The sequence below is a fragment of the Macaca fascicularis genome, chromosome 10 (assembly GCF_037993035.2).
Source record: "Macaca fascicularis isolate 582-1 chromosome 10, T2T-MFA8v1.1".
In the NCBI taxonomy this organism is placed as follows: Eukaryota; Metazoa; Chordata; class Mammalia; order Primates; family Cercopithecidae; genus Macaca; species Macaca fascicularis.
The window spans coordinates 20101952-20122717 of NC_088384.1; the positions used below are offsets into that span (position 1 = coordinate 20101952).

At 43.4% G+C, this 20766-nt stretch overlaps 1 protein-coding gene and 1 pseudogene across 21 annotated transcripts in view; one reads left to right on the top strand and one right to left on the bottom strand.

Annotated features, from left to right (window-relative positions):
- The window catches only part of SFI1 (SFI1 centrin binding protein), a 109843-nt gene that overhangs the window by 83677 nt on the left and 5400 nt on the right, over positions 1-20766 (bottom strand). For 9 of the 21 annotated variants that reach the window (XR_010578377.2, XR_012418816.1, XM_065522232.2 and 6 more), the window contains exons 2-4: positions 19193-19314; positions 2009-2182; positions 576-647 (exon numbers count right to left, since the gene is read on the bottom strand). Coding sequence is in view for 17 of the 21 variants with exons in the window: in XM_065522232.2 (XP_065378304.1) it covers positions 576-647; positions 2009-2182; positions 19193-19215 (269 nt within the window). In the remaining 4 variants the exon portion in view is untranslated. The remainder of the gene's footprint in view (positions 1-575; positions 648-2008; positions 2183-19192; positions 19315-20766) is intronic. The other 12 variants (XR_012418818.1, XM_074003929.1, XM_065522238.2 and 9 more) reach the window with 7 other exon arrangements.
- Positions 9523-10921, top strand: LOC123567245 (histone H2A.Z pseudogene; annotated as a pseudogene).

Sequence of the window (20766 nt, forward strand, 5' to 3'; positions counted from 1 at the left end):
CGAACTCCTGACCTCAGGTGACTCGCCCACCTCGGCCTCCCAAAGTGGTGGGATTACAGGCATGAGCCACCTGTGCCTCGCTGCGCAGCTAATTTTTGTAGAGACAGGGTTTCACCAGGTTGGCCAGGCTGGTCTCGAACTCCTAGCCTCAGGTGATTCGCCCGCCTCAGCCTCCCAAAGTGCTGGGTTTACAAGCATGAGCCACCGCGCCCTGCCTGATTCTTTCACTTGGTCACTTGCTTGTGATTTTTTTTTCTTTCTTTCTTTTTCTTTGAAGCTAAAGGCCACAGTAGCTAAAGGCCAGGACATTGAACACTAAAACTTAACCTTCACTGGCTACTTTGTAGATAACATTCACAGCTCACCACTAATAAAGCTGCAGTCAACTAACAGGTATGAAGTTACCACTACAGTACATGGTTATATTAGGGACTGTTTCTGCCTACTGGATTCTGGGGAGGAACAAGGGAGGAATGTAACAGCACAAGCCATAATGAAGTTTATATACAGGCTTAAAATAAAAGAAAACCCTAGAATGAACTCAACAGAATTATGGTGTTCTGAGCTAATACTACCTGGCTTTAGAGGGAAATACTCTTCCAAAAGTCATTCGAATCCATAAACATAAGAACTTTCTGGCCACGCATCTGAAAGAAGGAAAAAAAGGATATACATATTTTAAAATTCCATTTGGCTTACATCATCAGTTTTCTGGAAAGGAAAGGAAGCCTTTAAGGTCTCAGAGGGAGGGACGTTAGTATGAGTCAAAAGGTGGTATCATAGCTAATCTTGCATCAAACAGGGCATAGGATGGGGGAGATTTATAAAGCTAAAATCAAGCAGATTATTTTTTTAAAATATTTTCAATATAAATTGTCAACGAAGAGATAAAAACTTCAGAACTGAGGTACAGGAAGTACATCATAATTCTTTTGTTCATATTATTCTTCCTACCTAAAATGCCTGGCAAATGCCCACTAATCCTGAACCTTCTCCAATGTAAACAGAGTGAGTAGCTGTGTACTCTCAGTACTCTGCTCAAACCCCTCCTGTAATGTGACACCATATCACAGTGATCAGCTCACAGGGTGTCTGTCATTCCCTCTGCACTGTGAGCCCCTGAAAGCAAAAATTGGTGTTTTATAGTACCTTCAGTACCTAGCACAGTGCCTGGTATACACACAAAGGTGGCTTGTCTTTTTTTATTTTGAGACAGCGTTTTGCTCTGTCGCCCAGGTTAGAGTGCAGTGGTGCAATCTCTGCTCACCGCAAGCTCCGCCTACCGGGTTCAAGCCATTCTCCTGCCTCAGCCTCCCGAGTAGCTGGGACTACACGTGCACACCGCCACGCCTGGCTAATTGTTTGTATTTTTAGTAGAGATGGGGCTTCACCATGTTAGCCAGGATGGTCTCGATCTCCTGACCTCGTGATCCACCCGCCTCGGCCTCCCAAAGTGCTGGGATTACAGGCATGAGCCACCGTGCCCGGCTGTATTTTTAGTGGAGATGAGGTCCCGAACTCCTGACCTCAGGTGATCCACCTGCCTCGGCCTCCCAAAGTGCTGGGATTATAGGTGTGAGCCACCGCACCAGGCCTGATAAATTTTTGAATTAAGAAATGCATGTCTTTAATATACCTAATCAAGAGTAGCAGAAGGGTTACAGCTCTTCTAGAATTCACCAGAAAATCCAGGGGGAAAAAAAAAGAGTAGCAAAAAAAGAGTAGTTCCTTCTTTCTTGGACCACGTTTACACGTTTAGACTTTTTCTGGAAGAATCTTGATAGCGTCATATTGCGAGGCACAAGTGGAGAAATGAAAACACTCAATGACAGATTTTATGTCTGCAGATTCCTGAATATCCTTTTCATCTGAACATTCTACTATAAAGAACAGGCATCAAGATCTCCAACTAATTGTGATGGGAGAATAACAATCATTCCCTCATTTTAACCAAGAAGGCAGAACAAGAGAAAAGTATCCGTAGACTGGTGGCCACTCAAAAGCTCACCTGACGCGCAGTTCTCTTAACCGGCCCTGTCGGGTACAAGTATGTGTGCCACGATACTGCACTAGGTGACTGGTACTAGGTAACTCCCTCCGGATCCCAAAGGATGCAGAAGACTTCTTGTTGGACAGTGTCTTTGCAGAATAAGGTTTCTTAACTGCACCATCCCTAAAATACCTTAATTGTGAGGAGGAAGGAGGCAAGGAGAGAATAAAGTTATCTCTGCATGTGATGCAAATACTTTTAACATACAAGCAAAATTAAACAGATAAGCTCATCAAGACTGACAATACCTATGCTTCAAAGATAATAAGCAGCCCAATCTGACAGAAATATTGACCAGCCACTGGAGGTGGGTACTGCTGGGTCAGCTCTAGGCAGGAAATACAGAGCTGAGGGGTACCCCCTGGAGTCATCAGGCCTAACACAGTTTTCTTTTGTTTGAGACAGGTTCTCACTCTGCCGCCCAGGCTGGAATGCTGTGGCATAACCACAGCTCACTGCAGCCTTGACCTCCCAGGCTCAAGTGATCCTCTCATTTCAGCCTCCCAAGCAACTAGGCAACTAGGACCACAGGTGCTCACCAGTGTGTCCTGATAATTTTTTTTTTTTTTTAAGAGACAAGGTCTCACTGTGTTGCCCAGGCTGGTCTTGAACTCCCGGGCTCAAGGAATCCTCCCACCACATCCTCCTGAGTAGCTGAGACTACAGGCGTGCACCACCATGGTCGGCTAATTTTTTATTTTTATTATTTTTTTTGAGACAAGGTCTTATTCTGTCGCCCAGGTTGGAGTGCAGTGGTGTGATCTCGGCTCACTCAACCTCCACCTCCCGGGTTCAAGCGATTCTCCTGCCTCAGCCTCCCTAGTAGCTGGGATTACAGGCACGCACCACCACATCCGGCTAAGTTTTGTATTTTTAGTGGAGATGGGATTTCACCATGTTGGCCAGGCTGGTCTTGAACTCCTGACCTCAGGTGATCCACCCACCTCGGCCTCCCAAAGTGGTGGGATTACAGGCTTGAGCCACTGTGCTCGGCCAATTTTTAATTTTTTAGAGACAGGGTCTCACTATATTGCCCAGGCTAGTCTCAAACTCCTGGGCTCAAGTAATCCTCCTGCCTCAGCCACCCAAAGTGGTGGTATTACAGACATGCACCACTGTATCTGGCCTGCTGGCCTGATTTCATTCTTGATCTCTTGCTTCAGAGTATCTGCACTGAGGCTAAAGCACACACACACACACACACATACACACATATATATATACATACACACACACACATTTTAATATACTTTTAAAAATTTTTTATTTAATTTTTAATATTTAAAATTTTAATATTTAATATTTAATATTTAATATTTTAATATTTAATTATATTTTTAAAAAAACAAAAAAAATTTGTTTTCTTGAAATAGGGTCTTGCTATGTTGCCTAGACTGGTCTTGAACTCCTGGGCTTAAGCAATCCTCTCAACTAAGCCTCCCAAAATGCTGAGATTACAGGTGTAAGCTACCACACTCAGACTCCTGGATTTTATTTTTTTAGAACAATTTGAAGTTTACTGCAAAATTGTGAAGAATGAACAGACTGTTCCCACATACCCCTTCTTCTTTACACACACACAGCTGTACATGCTAAAAAGAATATGTTTAAAGAAATGAAAGTCAAGCATGAACATATTTGCAGGGCATGGGGTAACTATAAAAAGTAAGGTAGAAGCATTAATCACAACAGCCAAAAGGTAGAAGCAAGCTAATTTTTTTTTTTTTAAAGACAGGGTCTTGGCTGGGTACAATGGCTCAAGTCTATAATCCCAGCACTTTGGGAGGCTGAGGCAGGAGGATCATCTGGGGTCAGGAGTTTCAGACCAGCCTGGCCAGCACGGCTAAATGCCATCTCTACTAAAAATACAAAAATCAGCCGGGTGTGGTGGCAGGTGCCTGTAATCCCAGCTACTTGGGAGGCTGAGGCAGGAGAATCGCTTGAACCCGGGAGGTGGAGGTTGCAGTGAGTCATGCCATTGCACTCCAGCCCGGGCGACAGGACAGGACAGGAAAGGACAGGACAGGAAAGAAAGAAAAAAATAAAACTCCCCGATAGTTCCAACATAGGTATTGATGGCCAGGTGCGGTGGCTCACACCTGTAATCACAGCACTTTGAGAGGCCAAGGTGGGTGGATCACCTGAGGTTAGGAATTTGAGACCAGCTTGGACAACATGGTGAAACCCTGTCTCTACTAAAAATACAAAAATTAGCCAGGTGTGGTGGCGCACGCCTGTAGTCCCAGCTACTCGGGAGGCTGAGGCACGAGAATCACTTGAACCCAAGGGGCAGAGGTTGCAGTGAGCTGAGATCTCACCATTGCACACCAGCCTGGGCGACAGAGTGACACTCTGTTTCAACAACAATAAGAACGACAAAACATAGGTATTGATACGGTTTAGCTGTGCCCCCACCCAAATTGCATCTTCAATTGTAGGTCCCGTAAGACCCACGTGTTGTGGGAGGGACTTCACGGAAGGTGATGAGATTATGTGGGTAGTTCCCCCATGCTGTTCTCATGATAGTGAGTTCCCAAGAGATCTCATGGTTTTATGTGGGGCTTTCCCCCACTTCACTCTGCACTTTCTTTCCTGACGCCATGTGAGAAAGCACATGTTTGCTTCCCCTTCCACCATGATTGCAAGTTTCTTGAGGCCTCTCCAGAAATGCAGAACTGTGAGTCAATTAAACCTCCTTCCTTTATAAATTACTTATCTCAGATATTTCTTCATGGCAGCATGAGAACGATCTAATACAGGTATCTATATTTGAGTATGGTACCATTCACTGCCTTGCTTCTATAAAACTATCTTGTACTACTCCCAAAAAATAAAACTTAAATCTGATTAAGTCTCTAAATCCACTTACCAATTTGCAGAAAAAGACTGAGAACAGAGGACAGAAGAACATGCTAAAATGCCCACAGGCCCTATCAAAATACCAGTGACATTATTCACATAAATAGGAAAAATATCTTAAAAATTGTATAGGACCACAGAAGACTCCAACTAGCCAAAGCGATCCTGAGCAAAAAGAACAAAGCTGGAGGCATCACATCACCAGACTTCAAAATAAACCACAAAGCTGTAGTAACCAAAACAGCATGGTACTGGCATAAAGACAGACACACAGGCCAATGGAACAGAACAGAGTATCAAGTTATTAAGCTACTTTATCTATCTACCTACCTACCTACCTACCTACCTACCTACCTACCTACCTAAGATACAGTCTCATTCTGTTGCCCCACTGGAGTATAGTGATGCAATCACAGCTCACTGCATCCTCAACCTCCCAGATTCAGGTGATCTTCCTTCCCACCTCAGCCTCCTGAGGAGCTGCAACTACAAGGGCATGCTACCACCTGGCTAATTTTTTGTAGAGATGGGGTTTTGCCACATTGCGCAGGATGGTCTTGAACTCCTAGGCTCAAGTGATCCACCTGTCCTGGAGTCCCAAAGTGCTGAGATTACAGGTGTGAGCCATCACACCCAGTGCCAATTTATTTTTGACAAAGGGTCCAAGAACACTGGGGAAAGGACACCCTCTTTAATAAATGGTGCTGGGAAAAGTGAGTATCTACATACAGAAAAATGAAACCAGACCCCTTACCTCTCACCCTATACAATATCAACTCAAAATGGATCAAAGACCTAAATGTAAGACCCAAAACTAGAAAGCTATGAGAATACTTCAAAAGTCTAGGAAAATAGTTTACGAATAAAACATCAAAAGCACAGGCAACAAAACCAAAAATAAACAAATAGGATAATCTCAAGCTTAAAAGCTTCTGCTCAGCAAACAATCTACAAGTAAAAAGACAACCTATAGAATGGGATTAGAGGCCGGACATAGTGGCCCATGCCTGTAATCCCAGCAGTTTGGGAGGCCAAGGCAGTCAGATCACTTGAGATCAGGAGTTCAAGACCAGCCTGACCAACATGGTGAAACCCCATCTCTACTAAAAGTACAAAATTAGCTGGGCATGGTGACATACACCTATAATCCCAGTTACTCAGGAGGCTGAGGCAGGAGAATCGCTTGAACCCGCGAGGTGGTGGTTGCAGTGAGCCAAGACTGTACCACTGCACTCCTGACTGGGTGATAGAGTAAGACTCCATGTCAAAAAAAAAAAAAAAAAAAAAGAATGGGATTACAAATATTACAAAAAATATGTGCAAACTATCTGACAGGGGGTTAATACGCAGAATATACATAGAACTCAAACATCTCAACAGCAAAAAACAAACAAAAAATCCAATTAAAAAAGGGGCAACTTTGGGAAGCTGAGGCGGGCAGATGGCTTCAGTCCAGGAATTTAACATCAGCCTGGGCAACATGGTGAAATCCTGTCTCTACACAAAATTAGCCAAGCATGGTGGTGTGTGCCTGGAGTCCCAGCTACTCTGGAGGCTGCACTGAGAGGATGGCTTGAGCCTGGGAGGCAGCGGTTTCAGTGAGCTGAGATCCCACCACTGTACTCCAGCCTGGGTGACAGAGTGAGATCTGTCTCAAAAAAAAAAGTAAGGGGAGTAAATTCTTTGAATAGACATTTCTCAAAAGACGACATACAAATGGCTAACAAATATATGAAAAAATGCTCAACATCACTATCAGGAAAATGTAAATAAAAATCACAATGAGGTGTCATCTTACTCGTTAGGTAGGTGGCTATTGTCAAAAAGACAAAAAATAAAAATAAATAAACATGCTGGCAAGGAAGCAGAGAAAAAGGAACACTTTTTTATTTTATTTTTATTTTTATTGAGATGGAATCTCACTGTTGCCCAGGCTGGAGTGCAATGGCGCCATCTCGGCTCACTGAAACCTGCTGGGTTCAAGCAATTCTTCTGCCTCAGTCTCCCAAGTAGGTGGGACTACAGGTGCGCACCACCAAGCCCGGCTAATTTTTGTATTAGTAGAGACAGGGTTTCACCATATTGGCCAGGCTAGTCTCGAATTCCTGACCTCGTGATCCACCCACTTCGGCATCCCAAAGTGCTAGGATTACAGGTGTGAGCCACCGCGCCCAGCTGAAAAGGGAACACTTATATACTGTAGGTGAGAATGTAAACTAGTATAGCCACTATGGAGAACAGTATGGAGGTTCCTCAAAAAACTACAAATAGGACTACTGCATGACCCAGCAAACCCACTACTGGGCATTTATCCAAAGGAAAGAAAATCAGTGCATCAAAGAGACAGCAGCACCCTCATGGTTACTACAGCACTATTCACAATAGCCAATATATGGAACCAATCTAGGTGTCCAACGAGAGATGAATGGATTAAGCAAATGTGGTATATACACACAAATGGAATACTATTCAGTCATAAAAAAGAGTAAAATATTGTCATTTGCAGCAACATGGATGGAAATGGAGGATATTAAGTGAAATAAGCTAGGAACAGAAAGTTAAACACTTCATGTTCTTACTCGTGCAAAAGCTAAAACTTACAGAAACCAAAGTAGAACAGAGGACACAAGAGGCTAGGAAGGGTAGAGGAAAAAGAGGGACAGGGAGAGATTTGTTAAAAGACACAAAATTAAAACTAGATAGGAGAAATAAATTCTAGCATTCTATACCCCCATAGGATGACTATTGTTAACAATCATGTATAGTTTCAAGTAGCTAGGAGGATACTGAATGTTCCCAAAACAAAGAAATGATAAATGTTTGAGGTGATGGATATGCTAATTACCCTGATCTGATCACTACACATTATATGTATTGATATATCACTACGTACCTGATAAATATGTACAATTATATTAAACATTCATAAATTTTAAAAAAGAATTTTAAAAAATGCACATAGGAATGCAACTGGTAAAATACAAATTGCAGAAAGTGCTACAAAACAACTGATTCCCAAACAATTGATTTCAAGGAGGAAAAAGATAAAGTAGAAATCCATGAATTAGGCTGGGTGCGGTGGCTCATGCCTGTAATCCCAGCACTTTGGGTGGCTAAGGCGGGTGAATCACGAGGTCAGAGTTTGAGATCAGCCTGGACAACACAGTGAAACCCCATCTCTACTAAAAATACAAAAAAATTAGCTGGGCGTGGTGGTGGGCGCTTGTAATCCCAGCTACTCAGGGGGCTGAGGCAGGAAAATTGCTTAAACCCGGGAGGCAGAGGTTGCAGTGAGTTGCAATCTCGCCACTGCACTCCAGCCTGGGCAACAGTGTGAGACTCTGTCTCAAAAAAAAAAAAAATCCATGAATTAAAAGCAATTGACTCCACTTATCTTCTCTACACACAGCGAATGGTGGGTCTGCCTCTGCCTTCCTACCTCCTCCCTTCTTTAACTATGGTAACTGGTCAGCTCACCCTGGTTGATCAAACATGGCCTGTGCAGTGTTCTAGAAAACTAAATGCTGTTGATCTGAATCTAGTTGTCTCTGCAGGGGCAGCAAAAGCCCTGCCAGTCTGGTCTTCAAAAATAGTAGTCCTGGGCCGGGCGCGGTGGCTCAAGCCTGTAATCCCAGCACTTTGGGAGGCCGAGACGGGCGGATCACGAGGTCAGGAGATCGAGACCATCCTGGCTAACACAGTGAAACCCCGTCTCTACTAAAAATACAAAAACTTAGCCGGGCGAGGTGGCGGGCGCCTGTAGTCCCAGCTACTCGGGAGGCTGAGGCAGGAGAATGGCGTGAACCCGGGAGGCGGAGCTTGCAGTGAGCTGAGATCCGGCCACTGCACTCCAGCCTGGGTGACAGAGCGAGACTCCGTCTCAAAAAAAAAAAAAAAATAGTAGTCCTGGTCGGGAACGGTGGCTCACGCCTGTAATCCCAGCACTTTGGGAGGCCGAGGTGGGTGGATCACCTCAGGTCAGGAGTTCGAGAGGAACATGGTGAAACCCTGTCTCTACTAAATACAAAAAATTAGCCGGGTGTGGTGGCCTATGCCTGTAATCCCAGCTAATTGGGAGGCTGAGGCAGGAGAATTACTTGAACCCGGGAGGCAGAGAATGCAGTGATCCGAGATCGTGCCACAGCACTCCAGCCTGGGCAACAAGAGCAAAACTCCCATCTCAAAAAAAAAAAAAAAAAAAAAAAAAGGCCAGGCGCAGTGGCTCACACCTGTAATCCCAGCACTTTGGGAGGCCCAGGTGGGTAGATCACAAGGTCAAAAGATAAAGACCATCCTGGCCAACATGGTGAAACCCTGTCTCTACTAAAAATACAAAAATTAGCTGGGCATGGTGGCACATGCCTGTAGTCCCAGCTACTCGGGAGGCTGAGGCAGGAGAATTGCTTGAACATGGGAGGCGGAGGTTGCAGTGAGCTGACATCACACCACTGCACTCCAGCCTGGTGACAGAGCGAGACTCCATCTCACTCAAAAGAAAATAATAATAATAGTAATAATAAAGGAATAAAATTCTGATACAGAAACCCTGAAAACACTATGCTAAGTGAAATAAGCCAAACGCAAATGGAAAAATATTGTATGACTCCACTTACATGAGGTACCTAGAACAAGCAAATTCTTAGAAACAAAGTACAATAAAGGTTATAAAGGATTAGGGTAGGAGGAATGAGGAGACACCATTTAAAGAATACAGAATTTCCACATGGGATGATGAAAAGTTTTGGGTATGGATAGTGGTGATGGTTACACATTGTTAGTGTACTTAATGGCACTAAATTGTACACTTAAAAATCGTTAAAATAGGCCAGGTGTGGTGGCTCATGCATGTAATCCTAGCACTTTGGGAGGCTGAGGCAGGTGGATCAGTAGTTCGAGACCAGCCTGGCCAACATGGTGAAACACTGTCTCTACCAAAAATACAAAAATTAGCCGGGCGTAGTGGCACGTGCCTGTAATTCCAGCTACCTGGGAGGTTGAGGTGGGAGAATCGCTTGAACCCCTGAGGCGGAGGTTGCAGTGAGCAGAGAATGTGCCACTGCACTCCAGCCTGGGTGATAGAGTGAGACTTCGTCTCAAAAAAAAAAAAAAAAAAAAGGTTAGGTGCGGTGGCTGACATTTGTAATCCTAGCACTTTGGGAGGCCAAGGCAGGTAGATCACTTGATGCCAGAAGTTCAAGACCAGCCTGGCCAACATGGTGAAACCCTGCCTCTACTAAAAATACAAAAAATTAGCCGAGCATGGTGGCACATGCCTGCAGTCCCAGTTACTCGGGAGGCTGAAGCACAAGAAGCACTTGAACCTAGCAGGCGGAGGTTACAGTGAGCCAAGATCACAACCACAGCCCTTCAGCCTGGGCTGTGAGAATCTGTCTCAAAAAAAAAAAAAAAAAAAAAAAGATTAAAATAAAATAGTAAGTCTTACGTTATATATATTTTACCACACACAAAAAACATAAACTCTCTGGACAGTTAGAAGCACCGTGCCATGAAGCAGTAGGTGGTAGGATCTCACCGTGTGTCTGACTAGCCCTTTCTCTGCCTTGTTTGAGCTTCGGCAGAATTTGCAAGGGTGGCGGTAAGGCTGAGAAGGACACTGGAAAGGCCAGGACAAAGGTGGCTGTTTCCTGCTCACGGAGAGCCTCCTTACAGTTCCCAGTGGGCCGTATTCATAGACAGACATCTGAAATGCAGGACGACCAGTCATGGATGTGTGGGCGTGACTGCCACTGTGAACAGTGCAGCCATCCTTGGATACCTTACTGCAGAGATACTTGAAGTGGCATCAAAGGCACCAAAAGATTTAAAGGTAAAGCTATTACCCCTCATCATTTGCAACCTGCTATTAGTGAAAAAGAATTGGACTGTCTTATCAAGGCTACAATTGCTGGTGATGGTGTCATTCCACACATTCGCAAGTCTCTGGGAAGAAAGAACAACAGAAGACTATGTAAAGGATGCCCGGATTTCTTATTATCTCAGGTCTCTAATTAATCTAACAGCTCTCTACTGTTCGCGATTCCAGGGGAATACAGTCATGCCCCATGACACCTGGTTAATTTTTTAAAAAATTTTTTAATAAAGATAAGGTCTCACTGTGTTGCCCAGGCTGGTCTTGAACTCTACTTTTTTTTTTTTTTTTTTTTTAAGACAGGGTCTGGCTCTGTTGCCCGGGCTGGAATGCAGTAGAACAATCCACATGATCCTCCCACCTCAGACTCCTGAGTAGCTGGTACTATAGGCATGCGCCACCACACCTGGCTATTTTTTTTTTTTTTTACTTTATATAGAGATGGGGTCTTATTATGTTGCCCAGGCTGGTCTCGAGCTCCTGGACTCAAGGAATCCTCCCACCTCAACCTCCCAAAGTTCTGGGATTACATAAGCCACCATGCCCAGATGGAAGTAGTGGATTTTGATTGAGATGACTATTTTTTAGATACTGCCTGTATTTTAATTATGATGCAGAAGTTATATCAACAAACATTTGGTTTTGCACACATATTACTTCCACTCTGGTAGGTGAGTTCAACAGAGGTCATATCCCAAACTAAAAAAAAAAACCCTCTATGAATATTATAAAAGCCATCAAATTGCACACTTGAATGACTTGTATAATATGTGAATTATATCTCAATGAATTTTAAAAAAGCAATATAGAACCACTTTAGGAAATCCAAAAAATGTTGGTAACTGTAAAGAAAACAATGAAAGTAGCTTAGAGGCCGGGCGCAGTGGCTCACGCCTGTAATCCTAGCACTTTGGGAGGCCGAGGCGGGCAGATCACAAGGTCAGGAGATCGAGACCATCCTGGCTAACACGGTGAAACCCTGTCTTTACTAAAAATACAAAAAAATTAGCCGGGTATGGTGGCGGGCACCTGTAGTCCCAAGCTACTCGGGAGGCTGAGGCAGGAGAATGGCATGAACCCGGGAGGCGGAGCTTGCAGTGAGCTGAGATCATGCCACTGCACTCCAGCCTGGGCGACAGAGCCAGACTCCATCTCAAAAAAAAAAAAAAAGAAAGTAGCTTATAATCCTGCTCAAAAAACCCACAAGCAAAGCTAAACTATATAGTTTTTAAGGATACACAAATGGTAATAAAACCATGAAGAAAAGTGAGAAAGTAATTACCATTCAAGTCAAGTTAGTAGTTTACTCTCTGCGGGGCAGTCAGTGGGCTTGGAAGGAAGTTCAGAAATGACTGCCAAGGTCTTACGTTTTTTTTTGTTTTTTTTTTTTTAAACAGGTGGTGGTTACAAAGGTGTCTGCCATATAATAATTCACTAGGGCACCCACTTGTTTGGTGCTGTTTTCTGTATTTGTGTTATATTTATCAGTAAATAATTTTTGGCCAGGCATGGCGGCTCATGCCTATAATCCCAGCACTTTGGGAGGCTGAGGCAGGTGGAGTTCAAGACCGCCCAGGGCAACATGGTGAAACCCCATCTCTACCAAAAATACAAAAAACAGCCAGTGTCATAACTCAGTCTCAAAATTAATTAAAATTTTAAAATAAAAAAATTTTTGGCAAGCAGTGACTCATGCCTATAATCCCAGCACTATGGGAGGCTAAGGTGGGTGGACTGCTTAAGGCTAGGAGTTGAGAGCAGCTGGGCAACACAGAGAGACCCCATCTCTACAAAAAATTTAAAAATTAGACTGCTCACAGTGGCTCACACCTGTAATCCCAGCACTCTGGAAAGCCAAGGTGGGTGGATCACCTGTAGTCAGGAGTTGGAGGCCAGCTTGGCCAACATTGTGAAACCCTGTCTCTACTAAAAATACAAAAAATTAGCTGAGCGTGGTGGCACATGCCTGTTATCCCAGCTACTCGGGAGGCTGAGGCAAGAGAATTGCTTGAACCCAGGAGGCAGATGTTGCAGTGAGCCGAGATCACTCCACTGCACTCCAGCCTGGGCGGGAGAGCAAGACTGTGTCTCAGAAAGAAAAAAAAAAAGGGCCGGGTGTGGTGGCTCACGCCTGTAATCCCAGCACTTTGGGAGGCCGAGGCGGGCAGATCACAAGGTCAGCAGATCAAGACCATCCTAACAAGGTGAAACCCCGTCTCTATTAAAAATACAAAAAAATTAGCCGGGCGTGGTGGTGGGCACCTGTAGTCCCAGCTACTCAGGAGGCTGAGGCAGGAGAATGGCGTGAACCCGGGAGGCGGAGCTTGCAGTGAGTCGAGATGGCACCACTGCACTCCAGTCTGGGAGATACAGGGAGACTCCGGCTCAAAAAAAAAAAATTAGCCAGATGTGGTGATGCACGCCTGTAGTCCCAGCTACATGGGAGACTGACATGGGAAGATCACTTGTTGAACCCAGGAATTCAAGGCTGCAGTGAGCTGTGATCATGCCACTGCACACCAGCCTGAGTGACAGAGCAAGACTCTGTCTCAAAAAAAAAAAAAAGGCCGGGCGCGGTGGCTCAAGCCTGTAATCCCAGCACTTTGGGAGGCCGAGACGGGCGGATCACGAGGTCAGGAGATCGAGACTATCCTGGCTAACACAATGAAACCCCGTCTCCACTAAAAATACAAAAAAATTAGCCGGGCGTGGTGGCGGCGCCTGTAGTCCCAGCTACTCGGGAGGCTGAGGCAGGAGAATGGCGGGAACCCGGGAGGCGGAGCTTGCAGTGAGCCGAGATCGCGCCACTGCACTCCAGCCTGGGCGACAGAGCGAGACTCCGCCTCAAAAAAAAAAAAAAAAAAAAAAGAATAGAAAAGGAAAAAATGATAGATACATAGTTCACTGGTTTTCAGTCTTAATTCTTTATACATGCATTTAATGGTATACATTAAATGCATTAAACCCATTATACATTCCTCTAACCAAGACTGTAGTTGTATTTCATATATTGATACACAGTATTTTTATGAGCATTACAATGTATCTGTTAACTTCCATTATGATTTTTTCTTTGATCTTCGTGCAAAAGGATACAAAACATATCAGCAAAGGGAAGAGGGGCACCGGGCAAAGTCTGGCAGAAACCAAGTGCAAGCTTCCAAGAATCCTCTCCCACTGGAATCACAAAGGACACTCTTAATTCCTCCGGCACTGAATTGTGATAACACGTGAGAAGTGTTGCATATCAGGGAAGCTTATTAGAGACTCAGTACCCAAGCTTTTACTGAGGGCTGGTCAGACAGGCACCCTCTGCCTAACACATACCAAAATTCCAGCCTCCTAGAGGGAGTGCTAGTACTCAGCATAAACAACACTGCATGAACACACAACAGTGTAGGTCCAGTTAACTATTCATCAGCTAGGGAATGGTGGGAACCCTTCTGAAATCTTAAGTTTCCAGACACCAGCCAAGGGTCAACCTTGTAAGCAGGGTTTTCTAAGAAAAGCAGCCACAAAGAGAAAACAAACAAAGAAGATCAAAGAGAAAAGCTGGTTCCTTAAAAAGACTAATACAGTTGACCGCCAGTGAAACTGATCAGGAAGAGAGAAAAACCAAATAAATGAGGGTCAACTCTATATTTCTATAAACTAGCAATAAAGAAAAAACAATTACATATATTTATATACTATTTTCAAATGGCATCACAAATACAAAACATAGGAGTAAATCTAATAATTTTATAGGCAAAATGGAGAACTCAGTACAATACAGATGTCAATTTTTCCTACTCTGATCTATAGATTCAAAATAACCTCAGTTAAAACTCCAAGAGAGGGCTGGGCACAGTGGCTTACACCTGTAATCCCAGTACTTTGGAAGGCCAAGGCGGGTGGATCACCCTGACTGAGAACAGGTGTTCGAGACCAGCCTGACCGACATGGTGAAATGCCATATCTACTAAAAATACAAAAAACAGCCAGGCATGGTGGTGGGTGCCTGTAATCCCAGCTACTCCGGGGGCTGAGGCAGGAGAATGGCCCGAACCTGGGAGGTGGAGGTTGCAGTGCGCCAAGATTGTGCCAGTCCTGCTGGGCGACAGAGCAAGACTGTCAAAAAAAAAAAAAAAGACCAACAACAATAGAGTTTATTTTGGGGAGGAAGAGGACTTCGCAAGTAGATTCTGAAGCTTTCTCAGAATTACAAAAGACCAAGAATAGCTTAGACATTCTTAAAAGTGTTAGATAAGAAGTCTTACTCGGATATCAGGCTTATTACAAGGCTACATATTCAAGACATCACAATTTTGTAGCAGAAACAAATTGACCAAAGGAACAAGGTACATAGGCAAGAAACAGACTTGGCCTTAATGGACACTTGAGTAATGATAAAAATGGCAATATAGAGCTGTTTTTTCAGTAAACTGTGCTGGGTTAATTACATATCCATGTGAAAAAAAATGAAATAGGATTTCTAACTCACATGATCAACAAAAGTCAATTTCAGGAGGTCTGGATAATAAAATGTAAACAGCAAAATAATGAGTTCTTAAAGATGATACAGAATATCTTAGGCCAGGCATGGTGGCCCGCACCTGTAATCCCAGCACTTTGGGAGGCCGAGGCAGGCGAATTGCTTGAGTCCGAGAGTTTGACACCAGCTTGGGCAAAGCAATGAAACCCCATCTCTAGAAAAAATACAAAAATTCGCTGGGTGTGGTGGCACACGCCTGTAGTGCCTCTATTTGGGAGGCTGAGATGGAAGGACTGCTTAAGCCTGGGAGGTTGAGGCCGCAGTGACTCTGATCGTGCCACTGTAATCCAGCCTGTGTGACAGTGCGAGACCCTGTCTCAAAAAAACAAAAAACAAAAACCAGAATATCTTCATGACATCAAGGAAGAAATAGATACCTTAACCCTGACAGAACACATATTAATTATAAAGGAAAAGACACAAATTTTACTAAGTTAAAATTTTTTTTCTTTTTTTTGAGACAGATACTTACTCTGTCACCCAGGCTGGAGTACAGTGGCACCATCTCGGCTCACTGCAACCTCTGCCTCCCGGGTTCAAGTGATTCTCCCGTTTCAGCCTCCCAAGTAGCTGGGATTATATGTGACACCACAACTGGCTGATTTTTTTTATTTTTTTATTTTTTTGAGACGGAGTTTCACTCTTGTTGCCCAGGCTGGAGTGCAATGAAGCGATCTCAGCTCACCACAACCTCCGCCCCCCAGGTTCAAGCCATTCTCCCGCCTCAGCCTCCCGAGTAGCTAGGACTACAGGCACGCACCACCACGTCCAGCTAATTTTGTATTTTTATTAGAGATGGGGTCTCTCCATGTTAGTCAGGCTGGTCTCAAACTACCGACCTCAGGTGATCCGCCTGCCTTGGCCTCCCAAAGTGCTGGGATTACAGGCATGAGTCACTGTGCCCGGTCTGATTTTTAAATTTTTAGTAGAGATAGGGTTTCGCCATGTTGGTCAGGCTGGTCTTGAACTCCTGACCTCAAATGATCCGCCTGCCTCGGCCTCCCAAAGTGCTAAGACTACAGGGGTTGAGCCACTGTGCCTGTTTTTTTTTTTTTTTTTCTTTCTGTTTTGGAGAGAGTTTAACTCTGTTGCCCAGGCTGGAGTGCAGGGGTGCCATCTCAGCTCACTCTAACCCCTACCTCACAGGTTCAAGCAATTCTCCTGCCTCAGCCTCCCAAGTAGCTGGGACTACGGGCACACACCACCACACCCCGCTAATTTTTGTATTATTAGTAGAGACGGGGTTTTGCCATGTTGGTCAGTCTTGTCTCTAACTCCTGACCTCAAGTGATCCACCCTCCTCGGCCTCTCAAAATGCTGGAATTCCAGGTGTAAGCCACAGCACCCGGCCTAAAATTTAAAACATCTTAATTCATCAAATGATGAAGTGAGCAGAGGGAGAAGATACTTATCACACATAAAACACACAAACGATTCATATTCAAAAACAGAAAACCTCCTATATATTAGTACAAATACTCAATATACAACTCATTAGAAAAACAGAAATAAGACTTGAATACGTACTTCAAGAAGAGAAAATCTAGATAACCAATAAACACATAAAAAGGTACTAAGCCCCAGCACTTTGGGATGCCGAGGTGGGCGGATCATGAGGTCAGGAGTTCAAGATGAGCCTGGCCAACATGGTGAAACCCCACCTCTACTAACAATACAAATATTAGCTGGACGTGGTGGTGCATGCCTGTAGTCCCAGCTACTTGGGAGGCTGAGGCAGGAGAATTGCTTGAACCAGGGAGGCAGAGGTTGCAGTGAGCCGAGATCATACCACTGTACTCCAGCCTGGGTGACAAGAGTGTCATCTCAAAAAACAAACAAAAAGAATAAATAGAAACCTAATAAAACTCTAACAAGTAAAAAAATTAAATGAGTAATTAAAATTTTTCCTACAAAGAGGCCAGGCTTGGTAGCTCACACTCGTAATCCCAGCATTTTGGGAGGCTGAGGCAGCAAGATTGCTTGAGCCCAGGAGTTAGAAACTGCACTGAGCTGTGATCAAGCCACTGTACTCCAGCCCATGCGACAGAGCAAGATCCCGTCTCTAAAATAAATACTTTTTCCTACAAAAAAAAAAAAAAAAAGCACAGACAGTTTCAGGGATGAATTCTATCAAATATTTTAAAAGAAATAATAGGCTGAGCACTATGGCTCAACACCTGTAATCCCAGCACTTTGGGAGGCAGAGGTGGGCCAATAACCTGAGGTCAGGAGTTCGAGACCAGCTTGGCCAACATGACGGAGAATTGCTTGAACTGCAGTGAGCCAAGACTGTACCACTGCACTCCAGCCTGGGCAACAGAGCAACACTCCATCTCAAAAATAAATAAATATATATCATAATAATGCTCTACAAACTCTTCCAGAAAAGAGCAACACTTCCAAATTCATTGAGACCAGTATCACCATCATACCAAAGACAAAGATATTACCACAAAGAAAAAAAAGGACCAATAGACCTCATGACTATGGACATAAAAATCCCCAAAAAAATAGTAGCAAACCAAATCCAACAACATATAAAAACCACTCTGATGGTTAATATAAGTGTCAACTTGACTAAATTGAGGGATGCAGAGTATTGTTTCTGGCTGTATCTGGGTGCTGCCAAAAGAGATTAACATTTGAGTCAGTGGACTAGAGAGAAAGACCCACCCACAATGTGGGTAGGTACCATCCAATGGCTGCCAGCACCGCTAGGAAAAGCAGGCGGAAAGTAGGATACGCTGACTTGCTAAGTCTTCTGGCCTGCATCTTTCTCCCATGCTGGATGTTTCCTGCCCTCAAACATCAGACTCCAAGTTCTTTGGCTGTTGGGTTCTTGGACTTACCCCAGTGGTCTACCAGGGGCTCACAAGCCTTTGGCCACAGATTGAAGGCTGCACTGTTGGCTTCCCTGCTTTTGAGGTTTTGGGACTCAGACTGAGCCACTACTGGCTTCCTTGCTCCTCAACTTGCAGACTGCCCATCACGGCACTTCACCTTGTGATTGTGTGAGTCAATTCTCCTTAATAAACTCCCTTTCACATATACATATATCCTACTCGTTCTGTCCCTCTAGAGGACCCTGACTAATACAACTATATGCCATATAAACACTATGACCAAGTGGGATTTATCCCAGGAATGCAAGGCTGGTTTAACATTCAAAAATCAATTTATGTAATGCATCCTATTAACAGAAAAAAGAACAAAAACCACATGATTATCTCAATAAATGTACAAAAACCATGTGACAAAATCCAGTAACATTAATGATAAAACCTATGAAAAGTCACAAGAAAATAGATGACATACTAAAAATAGGATAATTTGAAGATGGTATATTCATAAACTTGTGGGTGTAGAGGAACCACAAGGAACAATGCAGGAACCCGAAGCTAGTAAAAGCTAAGGTGGTACTACCTCCAGGCCCAAAGAGATGAGGGGAGGGAACAATTACCAAAACCCAGAAAGGGACAGTTATACAGAGTCTGCCACAATATAAGGTGCCGAGAGCTTCAGTGGAGAGATAGAGCCAACTGAAGGTAAAAGTCTGAAAGCTACCATGATCAAAAGCAGAAGACATAAGAGCCAGCCAACCTTGATGATATAACTTGAAAGCTCAGGAGAGTAATACTTTTGCTCAGAATCAAATTTTATTGATTGATCTTTCCATGCACTCAGAATGTTTTTTGATTGTAACATAATGTACAAAATGTGTATTCTCTTACAGATGAAAAACTTAAAATATCAATGATAAAAAAAACTTACCCATAGTTACTACCTCACTCATAATTTATAATTTTTTCATACACAAAATGTTTACAGTTTTATATGAACCATAATTCGTTATATTTTTTTCTCAAGTCCCATCACTCACCTGGAATCAACCTTCTTCTCCATCCTCTGCTTAATCACTTTTTGATGGAAATTGTGGCTTGATATACACTTCACAGTGAGCAGATTCTTCTTGAATCAAAGTATTTTATCTTCCCCTTCTAACTACAAAAAAAAAGGGAATAAAAGAGAGAGAAAATTATTCGCAGCTTCTCAGGAGCCACACTTCTAGCCAGCTCCTAGTCTCCTACCCTCCTTAATTCAACACTAGATGAACATGGGCTAGGTCTCTGACTGAAAATACTATATTTAAATCACATTTTTTTAAACATTTTTTGAGACAAAGTCTTGCTCTATCACCCAGGCTGGAGTGCAGAGGCACGATCTCTGCTCACTGCAACCGCCAACTCCTGGGCTCAAGCAATTCTCCTGCTTCAACCTCTCAAGTAGCTGGGATTACAGGCACCTGCCACCACACCCGGCTGATTTTTGCATTTTCAGTAGAGACAGGATTCCACCGTGTTGGCCAGGCTGGTCTCAAAATTCCTGACCTCAAGTGATCCACCCGCCTTGGCCTCCCAAAGTGCTAAAATTACAGTGGTGAGCCACCACACCCAGCCTCACTGTGGCTTTGATTTGCATTTCTCTAATGATGAGTGATATTGAGCTTTTTTTCATGTTTGTTCACCGTATGTATGTCTTCTTTTGAAAAGTGTCTGTTCATGTCCTTTGCCCACTTCTTAATGGGGTTGTTTTTATCTCATAATGTTGTAAATGCTAAATGATAGATCTTTGTCAGATGGATAGAGTGCAAAAATTTTCTCCCATTCTGTAGGTTGTCTGTTTACTCTGATGATAGTTTCTTTTGCTATGCAGAAGTGCTTTAGTTTAATTAGAAATTAAACTAAATTTGTCAATTTTTTATTCTGTTGCAATTGCTTCTGGCATCTTCGTCATGAAATCTTTGCCTGCGCCTATGTCTTGAATGGTATTGCCTAGGTTTTCTTCTAGGGTTTGTATAGTTTTGGGTTTTAAATTTAAGTCTTTAATCCATCTTGCGTTGGTTTTTGTATATGGCGTAAGGAAGGGATCCAGTTTCTGTATTTGCATATGGCTAACCAGTTCTCCCAGCACCTATTACTAAATAGGGACTCCTTTCCCCATTGCTGGTTTTGGTCAGATCTGTCAAAGATCAGATGGTTGTAGGTGTGCGGTCTTATTTCTGGGTTCTCTATTAGGTTCCATAAGTCTATGTTTCTGTTTTTGCACCAGTACCATTCTCTTTTTGTTACTGTAACCCTGTAGTACAGCTTGAAGTTGGATAGTGTGATGCCTGCAGCTTTATTCTTTTTGCTTAGGATTGTCCTGGCTATTCATGCTTTTTTTGTTCCATATGAATTTTAAAGTAGTTTTTTCTAATTCTGTGAAGAATGTCAATGGTAATTAATGGTAATAGCATTGAATGTGTAAATTGCTTTGGGCAGTATAGCCATTTTCATGATATTGATTTTTGCTATCCATGAGCATGGAATGTTTTTCCATTTGTTTGTGTCACCTCTGATTTCTTTGAGCAGCGGTTTGTAGCTCTACTTGAAGAGGTCTTTCACTTCCCTTGTT